The 16,817-nt window shown below is 40.0% G+C and overlaps 4 protein-coding genes across 6 annotated transcripts in view; 3 read left to right on the forward strand and 1 right to left on the reverse strand.

The window, feature by feature from the left end:
* blzf1 (basic leucine zipper nuclear factor 1) overlaps window positions 1-7,381 on the forward strand; it is an 8,310-nt gene extending 929 nt beyond the window's left edge. For all 3 annotated transcript variants that reach the window (XM_057831253.1, XM_057831259.1, XM_057831243.1), the window contains exons 2-7: window positions 98-195; window positions 482-933; window positions 1,017-1,216; window positions 2,025-2,153; window positions 5,868-6,081; window positions 6,164-7,381. In XM_057831253.1, the coding sequence (XP_057687236.1) occupies window positions 177-195; window positions 482-933; window positions 1,017-1,216; window positions 2,025-2,153; window positions 5,868-6,081; window positions 6,164-6,346 (1,197 nt within the window). In that variant the 5' untranslated portion in view covers window positions 98-176 and the 3' untranslated portion in view covers window positions 6,347-7,381. The remainder of the gene's footprint in view (window positions 1-97; window positions 196-481; window positions 934-1,016; window positions 1,217-2,024; window positions 2,154-5,867; window positions 6,082-6,163) is intronic.
* trmt10c (tRNA methyltransferase 10C, mitochondrial RNase P subunit) lies at window positions 6,961-9,035 on the reverse strand. The gene has a single exon (XM_057831230.1). The coding sequence runs from the start codon at window positions 8,824-8,826 to the stop codon at window positions 7,396-7,398; it is 1,431 nt and encodes a 476-aa protein (XP_057687213.1). The 5' UTR covers window positions 8,827-9,035; the 3' UTR covers window positions 6,961-7,395.
* Window positions 9,036-9,252: 217 nt separating this feature from the next.
* txnl4b (thioredoxin-like 4B) lies at window positions 9,253-11,844 on the forward strand. The gene is made up of 3 exons (XM_057831337.1): window positions 9,253-9,446; window positions 9,518-9,669; window positions 10,856-11,844. The coding sequence occupies exons 1-3, from the start codon at window positions 9,315-9,317 to the stop codon at window positions 11,019-11,021; spliced, it is 450 nt and encodes a 149-aa protein (XP_057687320.1). The 5' UTR covers window positions 9,253-9,314; the 3' UTR covers window positions 11,022-11,844.
* A 1,222-nt stretch (window positions 11,845-13,066) lies between these two features.
* mrpl16 (mitochondrial ribosomal protein L16) lies at window positions 13,067-16,735 on the forward strand. The gene is made up of 5 exons (XM_057831304.1): window positions 13,067-13,303; window positions 13,602-13,673; window positions 15,631-15,779; window positions 15,885-16,178; window positions 16,339-16,735. The coding sequence occupies exons 1-5, from the start codon at window positions 13,234-13,236 to the stop codon at window positions 16,528-16,530; spliced, it is 777 nt and encodes a 258-aa protein (XP_057687287.1). The 5' UTR covers window positions 13,067-13,233; the 3' UTR covers window positions 16,531-16,735.
* The last annotated feature ends 82 nt before the right edge of the window (window positions 16,736-16,817 follow it).

Below are 16,817 nucleotides of genomic sequence, written 5' to 3' on the forward strand. Positions count from 1 at the left end.
AGCCTCACTATAGTTAAACGTGACTATTGATTGCTTTATTGGAGGCGCAACCACGATTGTGGCATAACTAGCCGCATTTTCTTTTCTCCCACATTAGAGGACTATCCGAAGAGTGCAACTTGGAATCCAGTAGCCGTCGATTATTTCGCCACTAGTTCAATAGAACGACCACCATCATGACTGCTGTTGTTAGGGGTATGTATCATCCTCACAACCTGAGAGTATCTTACTGTAAACTAATGATTTTGTTGAATGAAAAACGCTTTTGTTGCTTGGCCAGATCTATTTGCAACCCAACAGCTAGGCAGCATTGACCTACCATTAAAAACAGCTTTGCTACTGTGTCTCAGCATGTTACACTTTTGTTAAGGACTCTTAATATCTACATATACTGTATGTACAATACATAGCCTACTACTAATTGCTCTAACTGACATGGGCACATTTGAGAGCCTTTTTGACAGTTATCCTGTAATTCCAGATTCTGCCCGAGTCCCAGTAAGAGTTGCTGGTGATGGCATGGAAACAGAGAAAACGCCATCTACCTTAGAAGTCAGTACAGATACGCTGCCTTCAGGTCTGGCAGCCGTTCCTGTCAAGGCAGCAAGCCCCAAACACAACCCCAAGTCTTCCATTCCTCCTCCCCCTATTGCCCCACAACCTCTTGGTGTGCTCCATCTGGGCAAGGTGAGTAGGGAGGCCTGCACGGAGGTTGAGGCCGTAAGAATCATCATTCCCAGAGCTGCCATAAGCAGGAATAGCAGGGTAACTGAGGCGAAGGGAGACTCTGGACATCAGGTGGAAGAGCGAAGTTCATCCCCGCAGCCATCGGTGGATGATTGGCGAGGACAGCTAGAGAAGCTTCAGAACTCTGAACGCAGGCTGCTACAAGACAAGGAAGGTCTTTCCAATCAACTGCGTGTGCAGACAGAGGCAAGAGCCAAATGAAGCAGATAAACATTTGTAACGGACTATACTTTGGGTTTACACAGGCACACTTTTTGCTATATCACTAGGTGAACCGCGAGCTCAAGAAACTTCTGGTGGCATCCATGGGTGATGACCTTCAGTACCAATTTGAGCGTCTTGCGCGTGAGAAGAATCATCTGAATTTGGAGAACGAGGCTTTGGGTCGAACTTTGTCACATACAGCGGAGCAACTGGAGCGTATGAGTATACAGTGTGATGTCTGGAGGAGCAAGTTCCTGGCCAGCAGGTATAAAAAAACAGACATTCATACGATTTTATTTCATGTCACTAAAAGCTATATTTAAGTTGAACTCAAACTTTGCGATTGTAACCTGATTTTTGCCCGAAAGACATTGTGGACAAATGTTGCCTGTTGTGGCTGACATCTTGAGTTTGGAGGTGGCGATCACCTCATGTACTGAGGCTTATTCAAAGATCTGGCCTCGTGACGACGAGACAGAAACTCTCGTGGGTTAGAACTTCTGCTTGTCTTCCCGCAGAATGTGACATGTCACATGGTCCATTTGCTTCTCTGATTTGTTGCTGAATATTCAACAATAGTGTCACTTCATGACTGCCGCACTGTCCTTTTTTTTTTTTTGTGTCAGTGCGGATGTCAGCAGTGCTTGACAAATAATCATTGTTACTGTGAACCAGGACCCACGTTTAAGTCCCATGGTCCTACATGCCCACAAACTGCCCCGCACCCCACCCGCCTCGTTAGCCATAGCTTGTGGAGAAAAAGATACGTTTTAATAGGTCTTTTGAAGAAGACAGAAAATACTTATAGGCTGAATCAGCTGTCAGTTTGCAGTTTGGATGGTGCTGCAAATGCATGTCATTGGACAGAACACCCATGACAAAATCACAGTTGGCAATTGGCAAAATTGTCAAGTACACTGTTTAATTTTTGTGATTCCTTTAATTTTTGCGAGTAGTATATTTAATCTCATTCAGGGAAAATGGAAGACTATAGGCAGTAATATAGGGCCTATCTAATCATGTTCTTTGAATGACCAATTCCCACCCCATATTTCCCTTTGATCTACATACAGAGTCATGGCAGAAGAGCTGACAAATTCCAGAACAGCTCTGCAGCGTCAGACCAGAGAGGCACAAGTAGCCATTCAGGACCTATTGTTGGAAAGAGAGGAGTTCTCAAGGGAAATGGTGCTCACTCACAGGTAAACATATACACTCATTTAGGGGCTCCGTTAATCATAATTATCTAATAAATAAAGCAGTGTGTGTTGTTTCTGCTATATACTGTATTTTTCGGACCATAAGACATTCTTAAAATCCCTTTTACGCCCATAAATTGACAGTGCATCTTATTATCCGCATGAACTAGCAGTATGGCAGATAAAACATACTTTCCTTAAAGATGCAGCTGTAATGTAGTAATAGTAAAAGAACACCATAAAGGCGTTGATGTACAATCACTTTTCCATCACTGTGGACAGTATGGCGACCAACATGGAGAAAAATGAGAGTGGCCGTTTTAATGTTTCGCACTGCTTGTGCCCCAGACACAGAACAACCCCAAGAGACAGCACCCATATTGAACAGAAAATAAAAGAACATAACTCACAGTCATGGTTGCACACAACTACACATGAACCATTGCGGCTGTAACACAAATAGTAAATAACAATTGTTACAATATGAATATCTTGCTGAAATGAATCTATTAGTAATATTAGAGAAAATTGTACATTTTTTTGAAAATACAGCGTCTTTTTGTGGAGTACTCAAAGCCACAACGTATCATCACAGCACATTTCAATTTGTACATGAAACCATACAGTTTGAAAGCCAATTGCAACATTGCAATTGCAAGAGGCTAGCTTTTGCCCAAAAGATGGCGCTGTCGCCTCCACAATCAGGTCGCATTTTCTATGCTAATTTTTGAGTTTCGAATTAATTTTCCGCACTAAATGGAGGCCTACAGTGGTCAAACACGTCTAAGAACACTCCAAGACATAAAATGTGTAAAATATCGTGAAAATCCGCCCAGCTATTTCGGAGTTTATAGAGAACGGACACGCACACACACAGACAGACAAAGTTAAATTTATATATAAGTATAGATAGAGCTTTTGGTTGCGCTGGATGACCTCTAACCCTTTGTTTGATCATAACTGCATTATACTGGTCCAGAAAAGTACTCGAGACACACATTCATCATGCCCGTAAAAACCAGTAAAACGAATAATAAATAAATAAAAAACAATGGCAATAAATAAAGGACAAATGCAGTACATTAATGCACTAATGCGACTTATAATCAGATGAACCTTACATATGAAATATAGGGTATATAAATTCTGTTGTAACATTGACATACTACTGTTCTCCCTATTTTTCTCGGGTTGCTTGAAAAACTTATCCACTGTAGATGACTGAAGAACTTGCCTATTCAGTGTTTCCCATAGGATTTTTTGAAACTGTGGTGGTGGGCTGCATCGGAGTCGGACCGCCTCACCATGTCGTGCCACGGCTATTTTTTTTTTTCTTCATTATTTTTTCCCCCCAAGAAGAACCATAACAAAAATATATTTGAAATATTTCATTAGCTAGGCTAATGTTATAGCTCTCAGCTACGGTACATGTATGTAAAATGCGTAGCTGATTACAGCTACGTTACCCTATGTAATAATGCGACTTTTTTTCTCGTAGCAATAGTACGACTTACATCTCGTAGTGACTCAGGGTTGGCAACCCAAACTGTTGAAAGAGCCATATTTGACCCCCCCCCCCCCCCAAAAAAAAAAAAACTGATACAGTATGTCTGGAGCAGCAAAAAATTCAAAGCCTTGTACAAGCCTTATAATTATCAATACTAGCTATATTAGCCTACTATAAAAATGACTAAGTTGGCTAGAAATACATAATTAGCCTTCATGATTAAATGTTTATTTTCCCTGCAGTGGATCCTATAGCGCACCACGTGACTACTCTGTTGAACGATGCCACCACAAGTTTAACTTCATTACAATATTAATGAATTGAAAGAATGTTTGTGTCATGTTTGTCCTCCTAGAAATCCTATTAAAACAAAAAATATATTTCCCTCCCCCATCTTTTTCCATTAAAAAAAAAAAAAAAAAAAAAAAAAAAAGCAGCGCTAAAGAGCCGCATGCGGCCCGAGAGCCGCGGGTTTCAGACCGCCGTCATAGTCCTCCTTTTTCCTTTTTATTTGACCCTCGTAAGTACTACATTACCACAACAATAACAGTCCTTCTGTCAACTGACCCATTTACAGGACTGGGGGAATTCTAATAGCCGTGTAAAGACTTTTACTTGATTCGGCGAGAAGGTGAATAGTTTTTCCCCCGTTGTTCGTGAACTAAATTTCCACACAAACGCACATCGAGGTACCATTAACTTAGCAAGGATAGGTATGAGAGTCATTTTTCGAGTGTCCCAGAGCTCGCAAAATCGGGGGTGGGGGTGGGGGTGGGGTGGGGGGGGAATGCATTTATCAAAGTTTCGTCAGCCGTAATTGTCTGAAGTTGGCGCGCCGGTGTTGTGCCGAAAAATAGCCACTCCACGCGAAATGTCCCCCCTGACGGGAGCGCCCACACGTCACTCGTACAAACAGCCTTTTCTTACCAATCGATGGACACGGAAACGACGTTCTTGTACCGTGAATATGTATCATTTTACTCTGCTTGAACTAATAAATATTTTACTGTGACCAACGCTCTGAAAATAGAGCAAGGCTTTATAATGGGCCCCGCCTCTCCGCGCAAGTTCAATCAAAGTTTGCTTTCCGTCCAAGACGGCCGTCCACCGCTCACTTTCGCCGAAAAGTCCGATCCAAACTATTGTAATGCCCCGGATATGGGGAAGAAGGAGAGAAGTCTGTAATTGCTTACTCACTTGATTGTGGTAACAATAATACAGAAAAACAATAACAAAATAACAGCGTGCTGCTAAGACATGCGACCGCTATCTCTCGCTATCTCGCTCGTTCTCCTATTCTTCCTACTCGTTCCCCTTGCGTCTCGTAAATAAATAAAATACTACTCTAAAAAACTACTCTACTACCCGCGTGCGGTCTCACGGGTAGTAGAGTGTAGTGGGCTACAGCTGTGTAATCGGCTGACTGACGCATCTGATTATCTTTTTTTTTTTTTCCGGCGGGGGTGGGGGGGCAAACGAGACTGTGGCGGGCCCAAACGAGACTGTGGCGGGCCGCCACAGTCTCGTTCATTTGTGGGAAACACTGCTATTCACTATTTTTGTGTCTTCAGAAATGTCACGATATACCACCACTGTGCTATATGGAAAACCTCATGTTGCCAAACCTTTTTATGACAGGTGTCTTCATAATGGTTAAATACACGTATATAAAATTCATGGAAACAAATATGATACGATCCGTAAAATGCCGATGTTGTCATCTTTGTCTTTCTCTCTGGTGACACTTTGCTACAAGCTGAAGGCCTGTCAATACGCCACTCAAGTACACCAGTGGTCACAGGTTTTGAGACTTTTCACTATTCAGTTGAATGAGAGAGTCAAAAAACTTTTTACCAGGGGTATACTGTATTTCTTTTTCTTGTCGAATCTCACTTTGAAGTCCTCCTCTTCTGGTATTTGTGATCCAATCTTCTTAAAACTTGGTTGCTACTGTATGTAGCATTGACCAGTATCCATCGGACATTGGGGCCAAAATGTTTTTTTTTTTTTTTTTTTTGTATTAGGGATGATTAATTAATTGTGGACTTTTAGTTAGAAGTTAGAGAGGCAGCCTTCTGTAGGTTAAGAATTTGCCAGTCCATGGCAAGCCCTCAGCCTGCATAGTATAGTGTTATAAATAAATAAAAAAACATTGAATATTTAGGTGTTCAATTCTGACCAATACCCTTACCTGTTGTACTTGTCATCAGATCTCTGGAGCAGCTCCTGGTGTCTCTGCAGTGGGGCAGACAGCAGACCTACTACCCCAGCGCACAGCCGCTCAGCACAGGAGAGTTGGCGGCAGCCAATCACAAGTTAGCAGATGCCATCAACTCTCACCTGTTAGGCAGCATTGTGGTCAACGGCAGCAGTGCGACAGCTGATCAGCTTTGTAACACACCAGCAGAAAAGATGGCTGAGAAGGTGCACATTTGTGTCATTTTCAAAAATATTTCATCAGTTTCGAATGAAAATGTTTTTAATGAAACCCTATGGTGTGTTTTAGGTTTTGAAAATTTTAGATCCCATCTCCTGCACAGAAAACAAGGCAGATTCTTCACTTAATGACTCATCCCCTTCAAACTTTCTGAGCAATAAGAGCATTGGCAGGTTCCACCCATACACTCGCTATGAGAACATCACTTTCAACTGCTGTGAACGCTGCTCCGGAGACATCCTCGTGCTGTAGATGAGTGTCATCATTTCAATCTGGGACAGCACATCACCATGCATTCTAAAAGACCATATAGTATTTTGACAGTGGCCTGCTACATCCTTTAGTCCCCCACCCCAAAAAATGATACAATTAATATTTTTAGCCAATTATTTATAGTATCAAAATGTCTGCTTTTAAATAATTGCCTGTCAAGCTCTGTATTGATACTTTGTCTTCAATCACATTGGTACATTTTCTATATTGAGTGCTGCAGGAATGGGAGAAATTGTATGTTTTTGACCATCCTCCTCTCATCACAGGACTTCTGTGAGAATTTGATGTTTTTTTTTTTTTTTTTTTAATTCAAGATTTGATTTTGTCTTTGGATGAAAAAAACCCTCGTGTCCCAATTCATGATCTTTGAATTATTTATGATAGGTGTATTGATCCTGATCAGGGATAATCTGTGAACATTTGTGATCATGTTTTGGAATTATTTTTGGATACTGAAAAATGTTTACTCACAGCAGTTAAAAATATTTTTGCTGCCATTTCAGAAAGTTCTTTTTTAACTGTAAGACGCAACCTCCAAGTTTTACATTTGTTCATATTTAAACTGCATTGGACTAAAAAAATGCAAATTTCCACTTTGTATTATGGGCTATTTAAAGCAAATGACGTGCAGCTCATTAGCCTGTAAAAATCCACAAATAAGGTGTACTGGGCTATAAGCCGCAGGTCTCAAAGGGTGGGGGGAAAAATTCGCTGCCTATAGTTTGAAAATTACAGTATATCTAATGACCTACTGTTATGTGTAGGACACTTAAACTTGTATTTATCTTGTTGTGTTTTGTGTGTCTGAGCGGGGGTCAAAAGACTGGACGCGGTTATGTTTTTTTTTTTTGGGTGGGGTGTATTTTAATAAAGACCAAAGTTCTTCTGTACAAACCGTCTGTTGAGAAGATTCTTTACAGAAAAGAAACCGGAATACCCCAGAACTACAGTGTATCCATGATTTTGTTCACTTTAATGACATTCTTGCAAATGTAGATGTGAGACAATTTGTCCATTTGATCATGTCCCTAATCTTCCCACCACATCCTACTTTTGCTCTCATGTCTTCCTTCCAGGCTGCTCTTAAGAGATGTCCGCACTCTGGTTGCAGCTGGTTTGGTCTCTCTGTTCTGAGGTCGTCCAGACATTTTGACCACATCAGTAAGCCCAGACTCTCGTTTTGACTTGTAGGTAACAGTCTTTTTACTTTGTGTGGCTGTAGGTTTCAAAAATTGGTCCCCATTCTGTTCTAGTCTGCGGTTGTTGATTTGCTGCTTCTGGTGAAAGCCATCATGTTTCCTCTTTGGCACAAATTCCAAAGCCTCCTCCCATTTCCCAGTTTCTTTTAAACTTAGCATTATCCGCATCATCTGGTCCAGGGTCAGAGTTTTGGCTCCCAATTCCCAGTGGAGGAACTCATTGAGTGGTAAACGGGCTGTAGCCAACTTTAGACGCTTGGCATTGGCCAGTGACAAACCGGACAGAATGGACCGGTCCACGAGCGCGCCGATGATGTAGATCTTTGATGGGTCGAAGGTGCGGAGAACATTGGGGGAGTCTGCAGTGAGGTAAACAAGGTGGTCACGAGAAAACATGTCAACTGCATGTCTCTCTGTATTGGTGATAAGCAAGTTGTTCCAGGTTTCGGCACCATAGCGCTTGAGTAACTCCTTCATGTAAGCTCCATCTTGTTGAAGGTTACAAAAATGGAGATGGTAAGGCTCCTTGGCACGTCTGTTCCATCCTTCTACCTCCAAAAGCTGGGTTACAGTGTTTTTAATCTCCTGTCTGGACATGTTGGATTCATAGCTCATGTCAAAAACCAGAGGCTGGTCAAACAACATGGCCTGGATAGTCCTCCAGCCCAGCAGTTTGTTAAGACTGCGATACCAGGACGAATATGTGAATGTGTTTCTGTATTCTTTAGGTTCCCCCTCTGAATCTGGATCTCTGGTTTGCTCCAGTAACGCTTCCCGTGCTGCTTTCTTTTGCTGTTGCTTCTCCTTACGCACTCGCTTATGGCCTTCTCTTATGGCCAGGTATTTCAGGTACTTTTTTCTAGCAGACTTAGTGGTGATGTCTGCAAAGCTCTGTAACTCTTCATCAGACATCTCTTTAGGTACCATTTTCCCTGCCAGCCGCCACATTGCAACCAGCTCCTGAGCTGCCACCAGATTGTTAAGTAAATGCCCTTCTGGGATTTCGTCCTCATCACTTACTTCCTGGTCCTCAGCATCATCTTGCGTGGAAGACTGGGACCTCAGTATGGATTTCCATTTGTCCAAGTCAACATTCTCCTGTAGAAGTGGAATCCCAGTCCGGATGGGACAACTTGGGTGACAGGGAAGAATAGTTGGCGAAACTCCGATTACTTGGATTTTGTTGACAGGGTTTAACGCCAAAGTTCCGCGTTTCCATAGTTCATGAAAACGTCGCGCAGTAAAAATTCGTCGCAACATGTCAACACAAATGGTATGATGCGGATGTGCAGGTGACAGAAACAACAGGAACAGAAAACGTTACCGACACAAGATTTGGAGCTTTTCAGCAAGTCATTAGAGAACAACGTCTCATCGCGCTATTGCGATTAATATAAATGGATTGAAAATTTTGCGTTCCTGTGGTCCACACTGTAGTCGTGTGGAGGTCGCGTTGGTTTGCTGTGCTACATTATAATATGTTGTACTTAAACAAAGTAGCGCCAATTTTGTTATATTTATTTGTATTTTTCGTGTAATCCACCAAGAAAATAATTAATACTAGTGTTTTATTATTTTTAATTTATTTTGAAGAAAGAATAATGATTAAAAAAAGATTTAAGACAAACAATATATATTTTTTGACACCAAACGTCAATGATTGTTATTTTCCCCACGGTACACTCACGGTGTTACACTAACTCTAGTGACGACTTCCTCCGTTGGATAAACACTCGCCGATTCTGAAAATGAGTTTATTTTTGCCAAAATTGAGCTGTAAAAAAGAAATAGACGACGTAATCAAGAGAGTGGCAGAAAAGGTGGTTGTTTTAAGGTTTGGGAGGGATGAAGACTCTGTCTGTCTTCAAATAGATGAAATTGTGAGTTCTTTGTATTTACCTCAAAACAATTACTATTTGATGTTTAATTGCTGTTTGTGTTCTTTTCTCAGCTCTCAAAAACTGCACACGACTTGAGTAATATGGCGTCTATCTACATCATTGATGTGGATAAAGCTCCTATTTACACCAGATACTTTGACATCAGTTACATCCCGTCAACTGTGTTCTTTTTCAATGGTCAACACATGAAAGTGGACTATGGGTAAGACCGTTTTGGGGGTAATTTTTAAAGGGAACCTCTGACTTAAAGACTTGTAGGCTCTAATAAGTCACAATTGTTCTCTTTTACTAAAATATGTAATTAGAAACACATAAAATATTGCCATTGATTTAAAAATCGATAATATTTAGTACATGTTTTGACCTACGGAGGGCGCCATGTCTTAAGTGCGCAATGGACGCTCGGAGTGATGACTTAGTTTGTCACTCCCTAGACCAGGGATCGGCAACCCAAAATGTTGAAAGAGCCATTTTGAACAAAAAATACAAAAAACATATATGTCTGCTACCGCAAAGTATTAAAAGCATTTTATAGGCCGTATAATGAAGGCAACACATGCAGTATGTATCTATTTTAGCTATATTAGCCTACTATCGAAATGTGTTGGCTACTAATACATAATGATTAAATGTTCAGTTTCATTGCAGTATATCCCGTAGGGAATGACGCAGCACGTGACTGCTCTGTCGTACGATTCTGCCTCAAGTTTAACTTCATTTCAATATGAATGAATTAGAAGAATGTGTCATGTTTGTCCTCCTACAGAAACTACATTAAAACAAAATATATACAAGGTGTCAATAAAGTCTCTTTACCATTTAAAGAATTTATTGAAAATGCAATCGATTAGATATTTTATTCAGATTTGTTCGATTGTATTCAGCGTTTATTGAAGTTTTTTTTTTTTTTTTTTACCTCTTTCAATACACTTCTACATGGGTACCATTAGTTGCACGAAGCATATCAAGACAGTACTCGATTTCTCGTGATTTAAAAAAAATAATTACCGCCTGTTCACACGATAATTTTGACAGCCCTAGTTTTAATATCAAATTATTTTAACTCATAATAATGTTTATCTTTCAAGAACTACAAGTCTCTCTATTCGTGGCTCCCTTTAAAAACATGTTCGCAAAGCATGATTTACTATCAGGATTCTTACAGAAGTTGGATATAAGTTTTTTTTCTCCATTTCCTTCATGGGTCTGGTCACCCACTTTCAAAGTTATCCAGCTTTATGAACCATGAAATTTATCCATTGTAATTGTATGCAGTTGTATTCACATCATGGCAAAAACATTAATGCCCAGTGAATTGTTTCCTCAGCATTATAGTTATTATAGAAAAAAGGTGACATGCTACAAAATTGTAATTTTCTTTGCTTCAGCTCACCAGATCACACCAAGTTTGTTGGCAGCTTCAAAACCAAGCAGGATTTCATGGATCTTATTGAGGTCATATACAGAGGCGCCATGCGGGGGAAAATGATTGTCCAGAGTCCCATCGACCCTAAAAACATCCCGAAATATGACCTTCTATATCATGGGATTTAAGAACTACAATTATGTTGTGTATGACATGTTGACTATTGTGATTTCTGTTCAGCAAAATTGTGCTTGTGCAAGTGTCTTCTTTTGACTCTTGGTCATTCACATTATGGTACTCAACAAAGGTTGAATCAAGACAACTAGACTTTCTCAACCTTTGTGGGCAGCTTGATGGAGTGAATTATGCTTCAATAGAACGCCTTTATGAGTATTTTCACTCAGCTCGATGGAACCGGATGTTAGAAACTCTCTCTCTATATTTTATCATGTGTGTTGTTATGTTTCCTATGGAAAACAAGTTACACACTAAATGTGTGTTAAACCAATAATGTTTTTTTGTTGAAATAAAGTTTTCTATGATATTTTGTATCAACTCAAATACTGTAGCACTACCTCCATACATGCAGATTAAAGACATTTGTTTTTGTATTTGCCTTATACAGTCACAGTAGCATAGAATCATGTAAATGTTTCTGCAAAGAGGAATTTACCAAGGGAACAGGTAGTTATTGTAGTAGTAACCTTTGGCACAAGTCCAGTACTCACTGCCTCTAGTTAAGGAAACTAACCATAAGGCCTAACTTGGGATATTACTTTTAATCATGGTACACTTTAGAGGAATATATCAGTGTACTAAAGCAAGATCAGGGGTGAAAGTGGGCCGGAATGGTCAGGAACGCAGTTCCGGTTTAAGATTCAGGGCCGGAACGCAGTTCCGATATAAGATGCTTTGATTCCGAAAGTATGACGGCAACTGTCAAAACGCTATGTAAAAAAAAATAAAAAAAAAATACAAAGCTGCCACACATGCATTTCATCTCCAAGAAGAAAACAATCTACCAACATCAGATTTACATACACAAGTGTTAACAACAAGCATACTAAAGTGCTTGTGTAGCGTAATCCGTTTCCACCGATATTATTTATTTTATTCCACGGACGGCATGGAGGTTTCCCCAGCTGCTGCAGTTATCGGAGTCTGACAATGACGAGTCTCGTCAATGTGTGAATGCATGCAACAAAACAAAACGCCTGGACTCATTTATCCGTTCAATTGGCTGACATACTGACATGTGATCACCAGAAATAGTTAGCTCTGATTGGTTCAAATGTGCATGTTTTCTGAAACAGCAAAAAAAAAAAAAAAAGGGGGGGGGGGCAATGCAACAGAAGATGGATCAAATCTTTAAGAGCAAGGAAAGAGTTGAGGAGGCCTATTTATCATATTTAGTTTTATTTGCTCTGATGGGGAGGTTCAGAACATCCTAGCTGTCAATGTGCACTTTGGACTTATATATGTTCATTTATGTTAGGCTAGTTATTCATTTCCTTATGATTAAAAAAAGTCAATGTTTGCGCGATCTTCAAAATATATTCCATTTCACTCTGCATAATACAAGTCATTTGTACTTATTTTTCTTAATGTAGGTTACTTATATCCTTATTATTAAAAAACAACAAAAAGTAAATGTTTACATTATCTTCAATTTTAATATACATCCTATGATGTTCAGTAGTTAAAATTGAGATTTGGCATTTAGTACGTGAGTATATGATGGAAAATAAAAATTAGGAGATGGAGGTTGGGGTTATAGCTGTTTTTTTTAACTTTTGCAAATCATTGCAAAAATACAATTTTGAATGAAAATCAGTTTTTGTATTTGTTGGAAATAACTGACCAAAACAGTTGCATTTCAGTAGTTTTGACACCCCCCCCCCCAAATAAAAATAAAAATAAATAAATAAAGAAATACATAAATAAAATTTCTTGCTCCGTGGCGACCTTCACGTCATGGAGTTCCGGCAAGAAATTTTAACCACTTTCACCCCTGAGCAAGATTCATAAGGATGAAATAACATTCTCATTAACTGGCTCATGGGCCAATGTCCATCAACGTATAAATAAAGTAATAACTTCATAAAATGGGGCCTTTTGCACATCAGGCTTTATTGCAGGTTTAATGCAACAACAACAACAAAAAGACCGCACAGTAGCTTTTTTTGGGTTTATCAGCACACTCCTACTCGACAGATGGCGGTAGTAAACCAAAAGCAGCAACGTCCATGGGAAGAAAAACGGAAGCCACGTAAATTACCCAGGATTGCGACCTTGTGCTTTGCAGCGCTCAAAATAATTAAAAGTCATTTAAGATGTTATTACAGTGACACTAAACCGAAATGTTGTAATCGTTGTTGTGCCTGTGTCAGAATTTTTTACATGATGATCTCTCTCATCAAAACTGTTGTTGGTAGCGTGGCTGCACTCGGCGCTCATGGTCAGCAGCACGGTAAGTTTTTGTATCATAATGGGCTGTTTACCTCTAATTTCGCATGAAAGAACCAGTATTCTGTTTAATTACGTTTGTTTTTTTCAGCTCGTATTTCACCACGACAGATCCAAAAGCCTCATGAGAACATTATTCTATCTGGCTCCAATCTTTTTGTCTCTATTACCTAAATAAATGAGAATCTACACAGCCGTAAAACAAAACAAAACAAAAAAAACTTATTTAGGAAATTTTTGTTTTTATTGATTTATGTTGTGGCAGAATTCAGAATTAATTTTTTGCCAATGTATGTATTCAGGTCTTCTGCACAGCCACTTCAGAGTTCTCACAGCTGGATTGAAGACATTAGAAATCCCCCCTGACTACAGTGGTAACTATTCTTTTTTTTTTTTTTTTAACATCCCTAGTTTCATATATACAGTAATTTTCTGGCTATAAGCCGCAACCCCCCCCCCCCCCCCCCCCCCGTTTTGAATCCTCCAGTTTATAGTCCTGTGCGGCTTATTTGTTGATTTATTTGGGTTAATAGGTAACAATTTATTTGACATTGGCATTATAAGACTGTCATAAGACCGTCATTGTTATTGCATGACACTGTCATGAGGATTAATGAATGCTTGTCCGTCGGCGGGGGGGGGGACCGGGTATGTTATCCCGGCCCCCTGAATGACCCTTAATTTATTTTACTTTACATTCACATATTTCTTTTATATTTAAATCATTGTCTGATTGAACATTATGTTCTACTCGATACATACTTAAAAACTTTAACATATTAAATATTTCAAATAAATATTTTTTTTTAGTTTTTTTTCACAACGCCCTCCCCACCCACTCTGTTTTAATAGAGAATGGTTTGACACCGCTCTGGCACACACACGGCTACACTACGTACGTTCCCTGTAGCGGGAAATTAAAATCTGTCATTGTTATAAAACTCTAAACATGGCGAGTCGTCATAAATCAGGTGCGTTGAAAAGAAAAGAAAAACCAAAAAGAGATGAAGATCATAGAGGTGAATGAGAAAAAATGATTACGTTTTTAAAAGGGGGACAAGAAGCCAGAGAATTAGGGCTAGAGTTCGCTGTGGACGGTGATGTTGGTAAGTGAACAACAGCCACTAACGCTGAACGTTTACATTCGCGATCACCGTGTACAAAGCCTGATTCAAGTCTGTCACCGGCCGCTTGTAGCCTATTGAGCTGCTGTATGACAAGACATGCTGCTCGCGTTGAACCGTGGAGAGAGAAGGTGATGGGAGATCAGGGCTATATGTTAGTCTGTGGGGAGCAAGTGCGCCAGGCTGAACAGACTCGGGTCTGGCGGCTGGATTTATTTTGGGTTTACAACCCACTGTGTATTATAGCAAAAGCTATATAACGTTTTGTTGCTTAGCAGGCAGGCATAGCACTCTCAGTTGTATTGCATTGTAGCCTACATGGGACAATAGATGGAAATTGTTTGTTTATATTGTGTCACATCCCATTACGGTCTGTTAAATTTAACTGTCCATCTCAAATAATTTGAAAATTTATACTGTCCTTGCTTGCAAAGTGTTGAAAGTACTGCGTATGTTGTCGTGACAAGCCGGTGGCTGGAGTGGGATGGGGTAAGGAGCCCTATAACGGTCTGTTGTCCCCGGGCCCCTGCAAGTCTGATGACAGCCCTGCTTATGACAGGTGTCATTAAGAGTTATCTGGTAAGTTTTGTTACTTACTCCATTTATGTCCAGCTCGGATCTTTTACATCCATTCAAAAGTGAGATAATTGGCCGAGTGACACTAAATGACATCTGCCGTAAGCATTCATTCATACTTATGACAGTGTCATGTCATAATTATGACGGTCTTATGACAGTCTTATGACGCCACTGTCAAATAAAGTGTTACCGGTTAATATATTTTGGTGTAAATATCCCACAATACAGTTAGGACAGCTGCGGCTTACTGGACTGTCTCAGGAAATTAGAATACACAATATTCTAATTTTTTGAGACAGTCCTGTATATATACACAGGACAGTCCTGTATATATACACAGGACTGTCTCAAAAACACAGGACAGTCCTGTATATATACACAGGACTGTCTCAAAAAATTAGAATATTGTGTATTCTAATTTCCTGAGACAGTCCAGTAAGCCGCAGCTGTTTTCTATGAACAAATGAAATTTTTGTGTCAAATTTGTTGGGTGGCGGGCCTGGCGGCTTATAGTCAGGTGTGCCTTATAGTCTGAAAATTACGGTACTCAACATGTAGCAAGTCTTGTCTGGAACTAGTTGTCTAATTGCAATGTGACAGCGCCTTCACCTTGTTTTTTCCTTTAAAGATGTGGTGCTGCCAGAGAAACCCAAACTGAAGTTTCTGAACAAGGTGCCCAATTTTAAAAAAGCTAGAAAGGAGATGAAGAAACTGTGGGATATTCAAGGGCCGGCTAAGGCAGCAAATACCTTCACGTCTGGACAGTATGCAATTGTGGTAAGGCCATATATTGTACTGTACTGTATCGTACTGGCTTCCATTCAATTCATTACTTAATTATCAGTGTCGACCTTTTCACTCCATTCTCTTTCTGATGCTAAGGCAATGGGAGGGGGCTACCTTAAATGGGGCCACTTGGAGATGATACGTCTAACCATCAGCCGCAAGATGGATTCCCGTACCACGTTTGCTCGCTGGCGCATCAATGCCCCATACAAGCCAATCACGCGAAAAGGGCTCGGTCAACGCATGGGTGGAGGCAAAGGAGCCATCGACCACTACGTGACACCTGTCCGCTTTGGCCGCCTCATTGTGGAAGTGGGAGGAAAGGTGGAGCTTGGAGAAGTCGAGCATATATTGATTGAAGTAGCAAAGAAACTTCCCTTCCCTGCTAAGGTATTATTGCAAACAAAGCACTCAACAGCCCCGGTGGAAATAGTTGTTTGATTGTTTGTGGATTGTTAAGGAACTTGAACTTATTTTCAATTAAGGGATGTGATCGGAGCTCTAAACTAAGCTAGATGAACTAATAACTACGTCAATTTACGTCCTGCAGGTGATGAGTAGAGAGAGCTTAGAAGTCTTCCAAAAGACTCAAGCTGATATGGAGGCGAACAACCAGAACCCATGGACCTTCAAGAGGATTGTTGAAGGAAACATGCTTGGTATCAGGAAGGTGCTCAGCCCGTTTGACCTGAAGAATCATGGACGCTTCACAGGGAAATTTTACAACCCAGGGAGGGTGTAAAAGACCCAATGACAGAGATCAACAGTAACATTACTAGATGAACTTCACTGCAATTTGAAGAAACTTTAAGAAGAAACTTCAAAAAATGCCTTTGGCTTCCTGGAATGGACATGCCTTTCCCATTTTGTGTTCATGTTTTTTTTTTGTGTGTGTGTAAATCATTAAAAAGTTGTCTAATTCTGTCAAATTCTTTTCATTTCATATGATCAATAAAAACATGTTAATGTGTAATGGATATTTACTTATTGACACGCAAGCATGTTAACAGATTAAATCTGTAAATAGAA

This window comes from Corythoichthys intestinalis, chromosome 1, assembly GCF_030265065.1.
Source record: "Corythoichthys intestinalis isolate RoL2023-P3 chromosome 1, ASM3026506v1, whole genome shotgun sequence".
NCBI lineage: Eukaryota > Metazoa > Chordata > Actinopteri > Syngnathiformes > Syngnathidae > Corythoichthys > Corythoichthys intestinalis.

Bases quoted from the DNA above. Each gene is read 5' to 3' on its own strand.
- trmt10c (XM_057831230.1), bottom strand. From the start codon at position 8,826: ATGTTGCGACGAATTTTTACTGCGCGACGTTTTCATGAACTATGGAAA.
- txnl4b (XM_057831337.1), top strand. From the start codon at position 9,315: ATGAGTTTATTTTTGCCAAAATTGAGCTGTAAAAAAGAAATAGACGAC. The intron at 9,447-9,517 runs GTGAGTTCTTTG...TTCTTTTCTCAG, and splicing joins GTCTTCAAATAGATGAAATT to CTCTCAAAAACTGCACACGA. The intron at 9,670-10,855 runs GTAAGACCGTTT...TCTTTGCTTCAG, and splicing joins CACATGAAAGTGGACTATGG to CTCACCAGATCACACCAAGT.
- mrpl16 (XM_057831304.1), top strand. From the start codon at position 13,234: ATGATGATCTCTCTCATCAAAACTGTTGTTGGTAGCGTGGCTGCACTC. The intron at 13,304-13,601 runs GTAAGTTTTTGT...GTATGTATTCAG, and splicing joins CGCTCATGGTCAGCAGCACG to GTCTTCTGCACAGCCACTTC. The intron at 15,780-15,884 runs GTAAGGCCATAT...TCTGATGCTAAG, and splicing joins CTGGACAGTATGCAATTGTG to GCAATGGGAGGGGGCTACCT.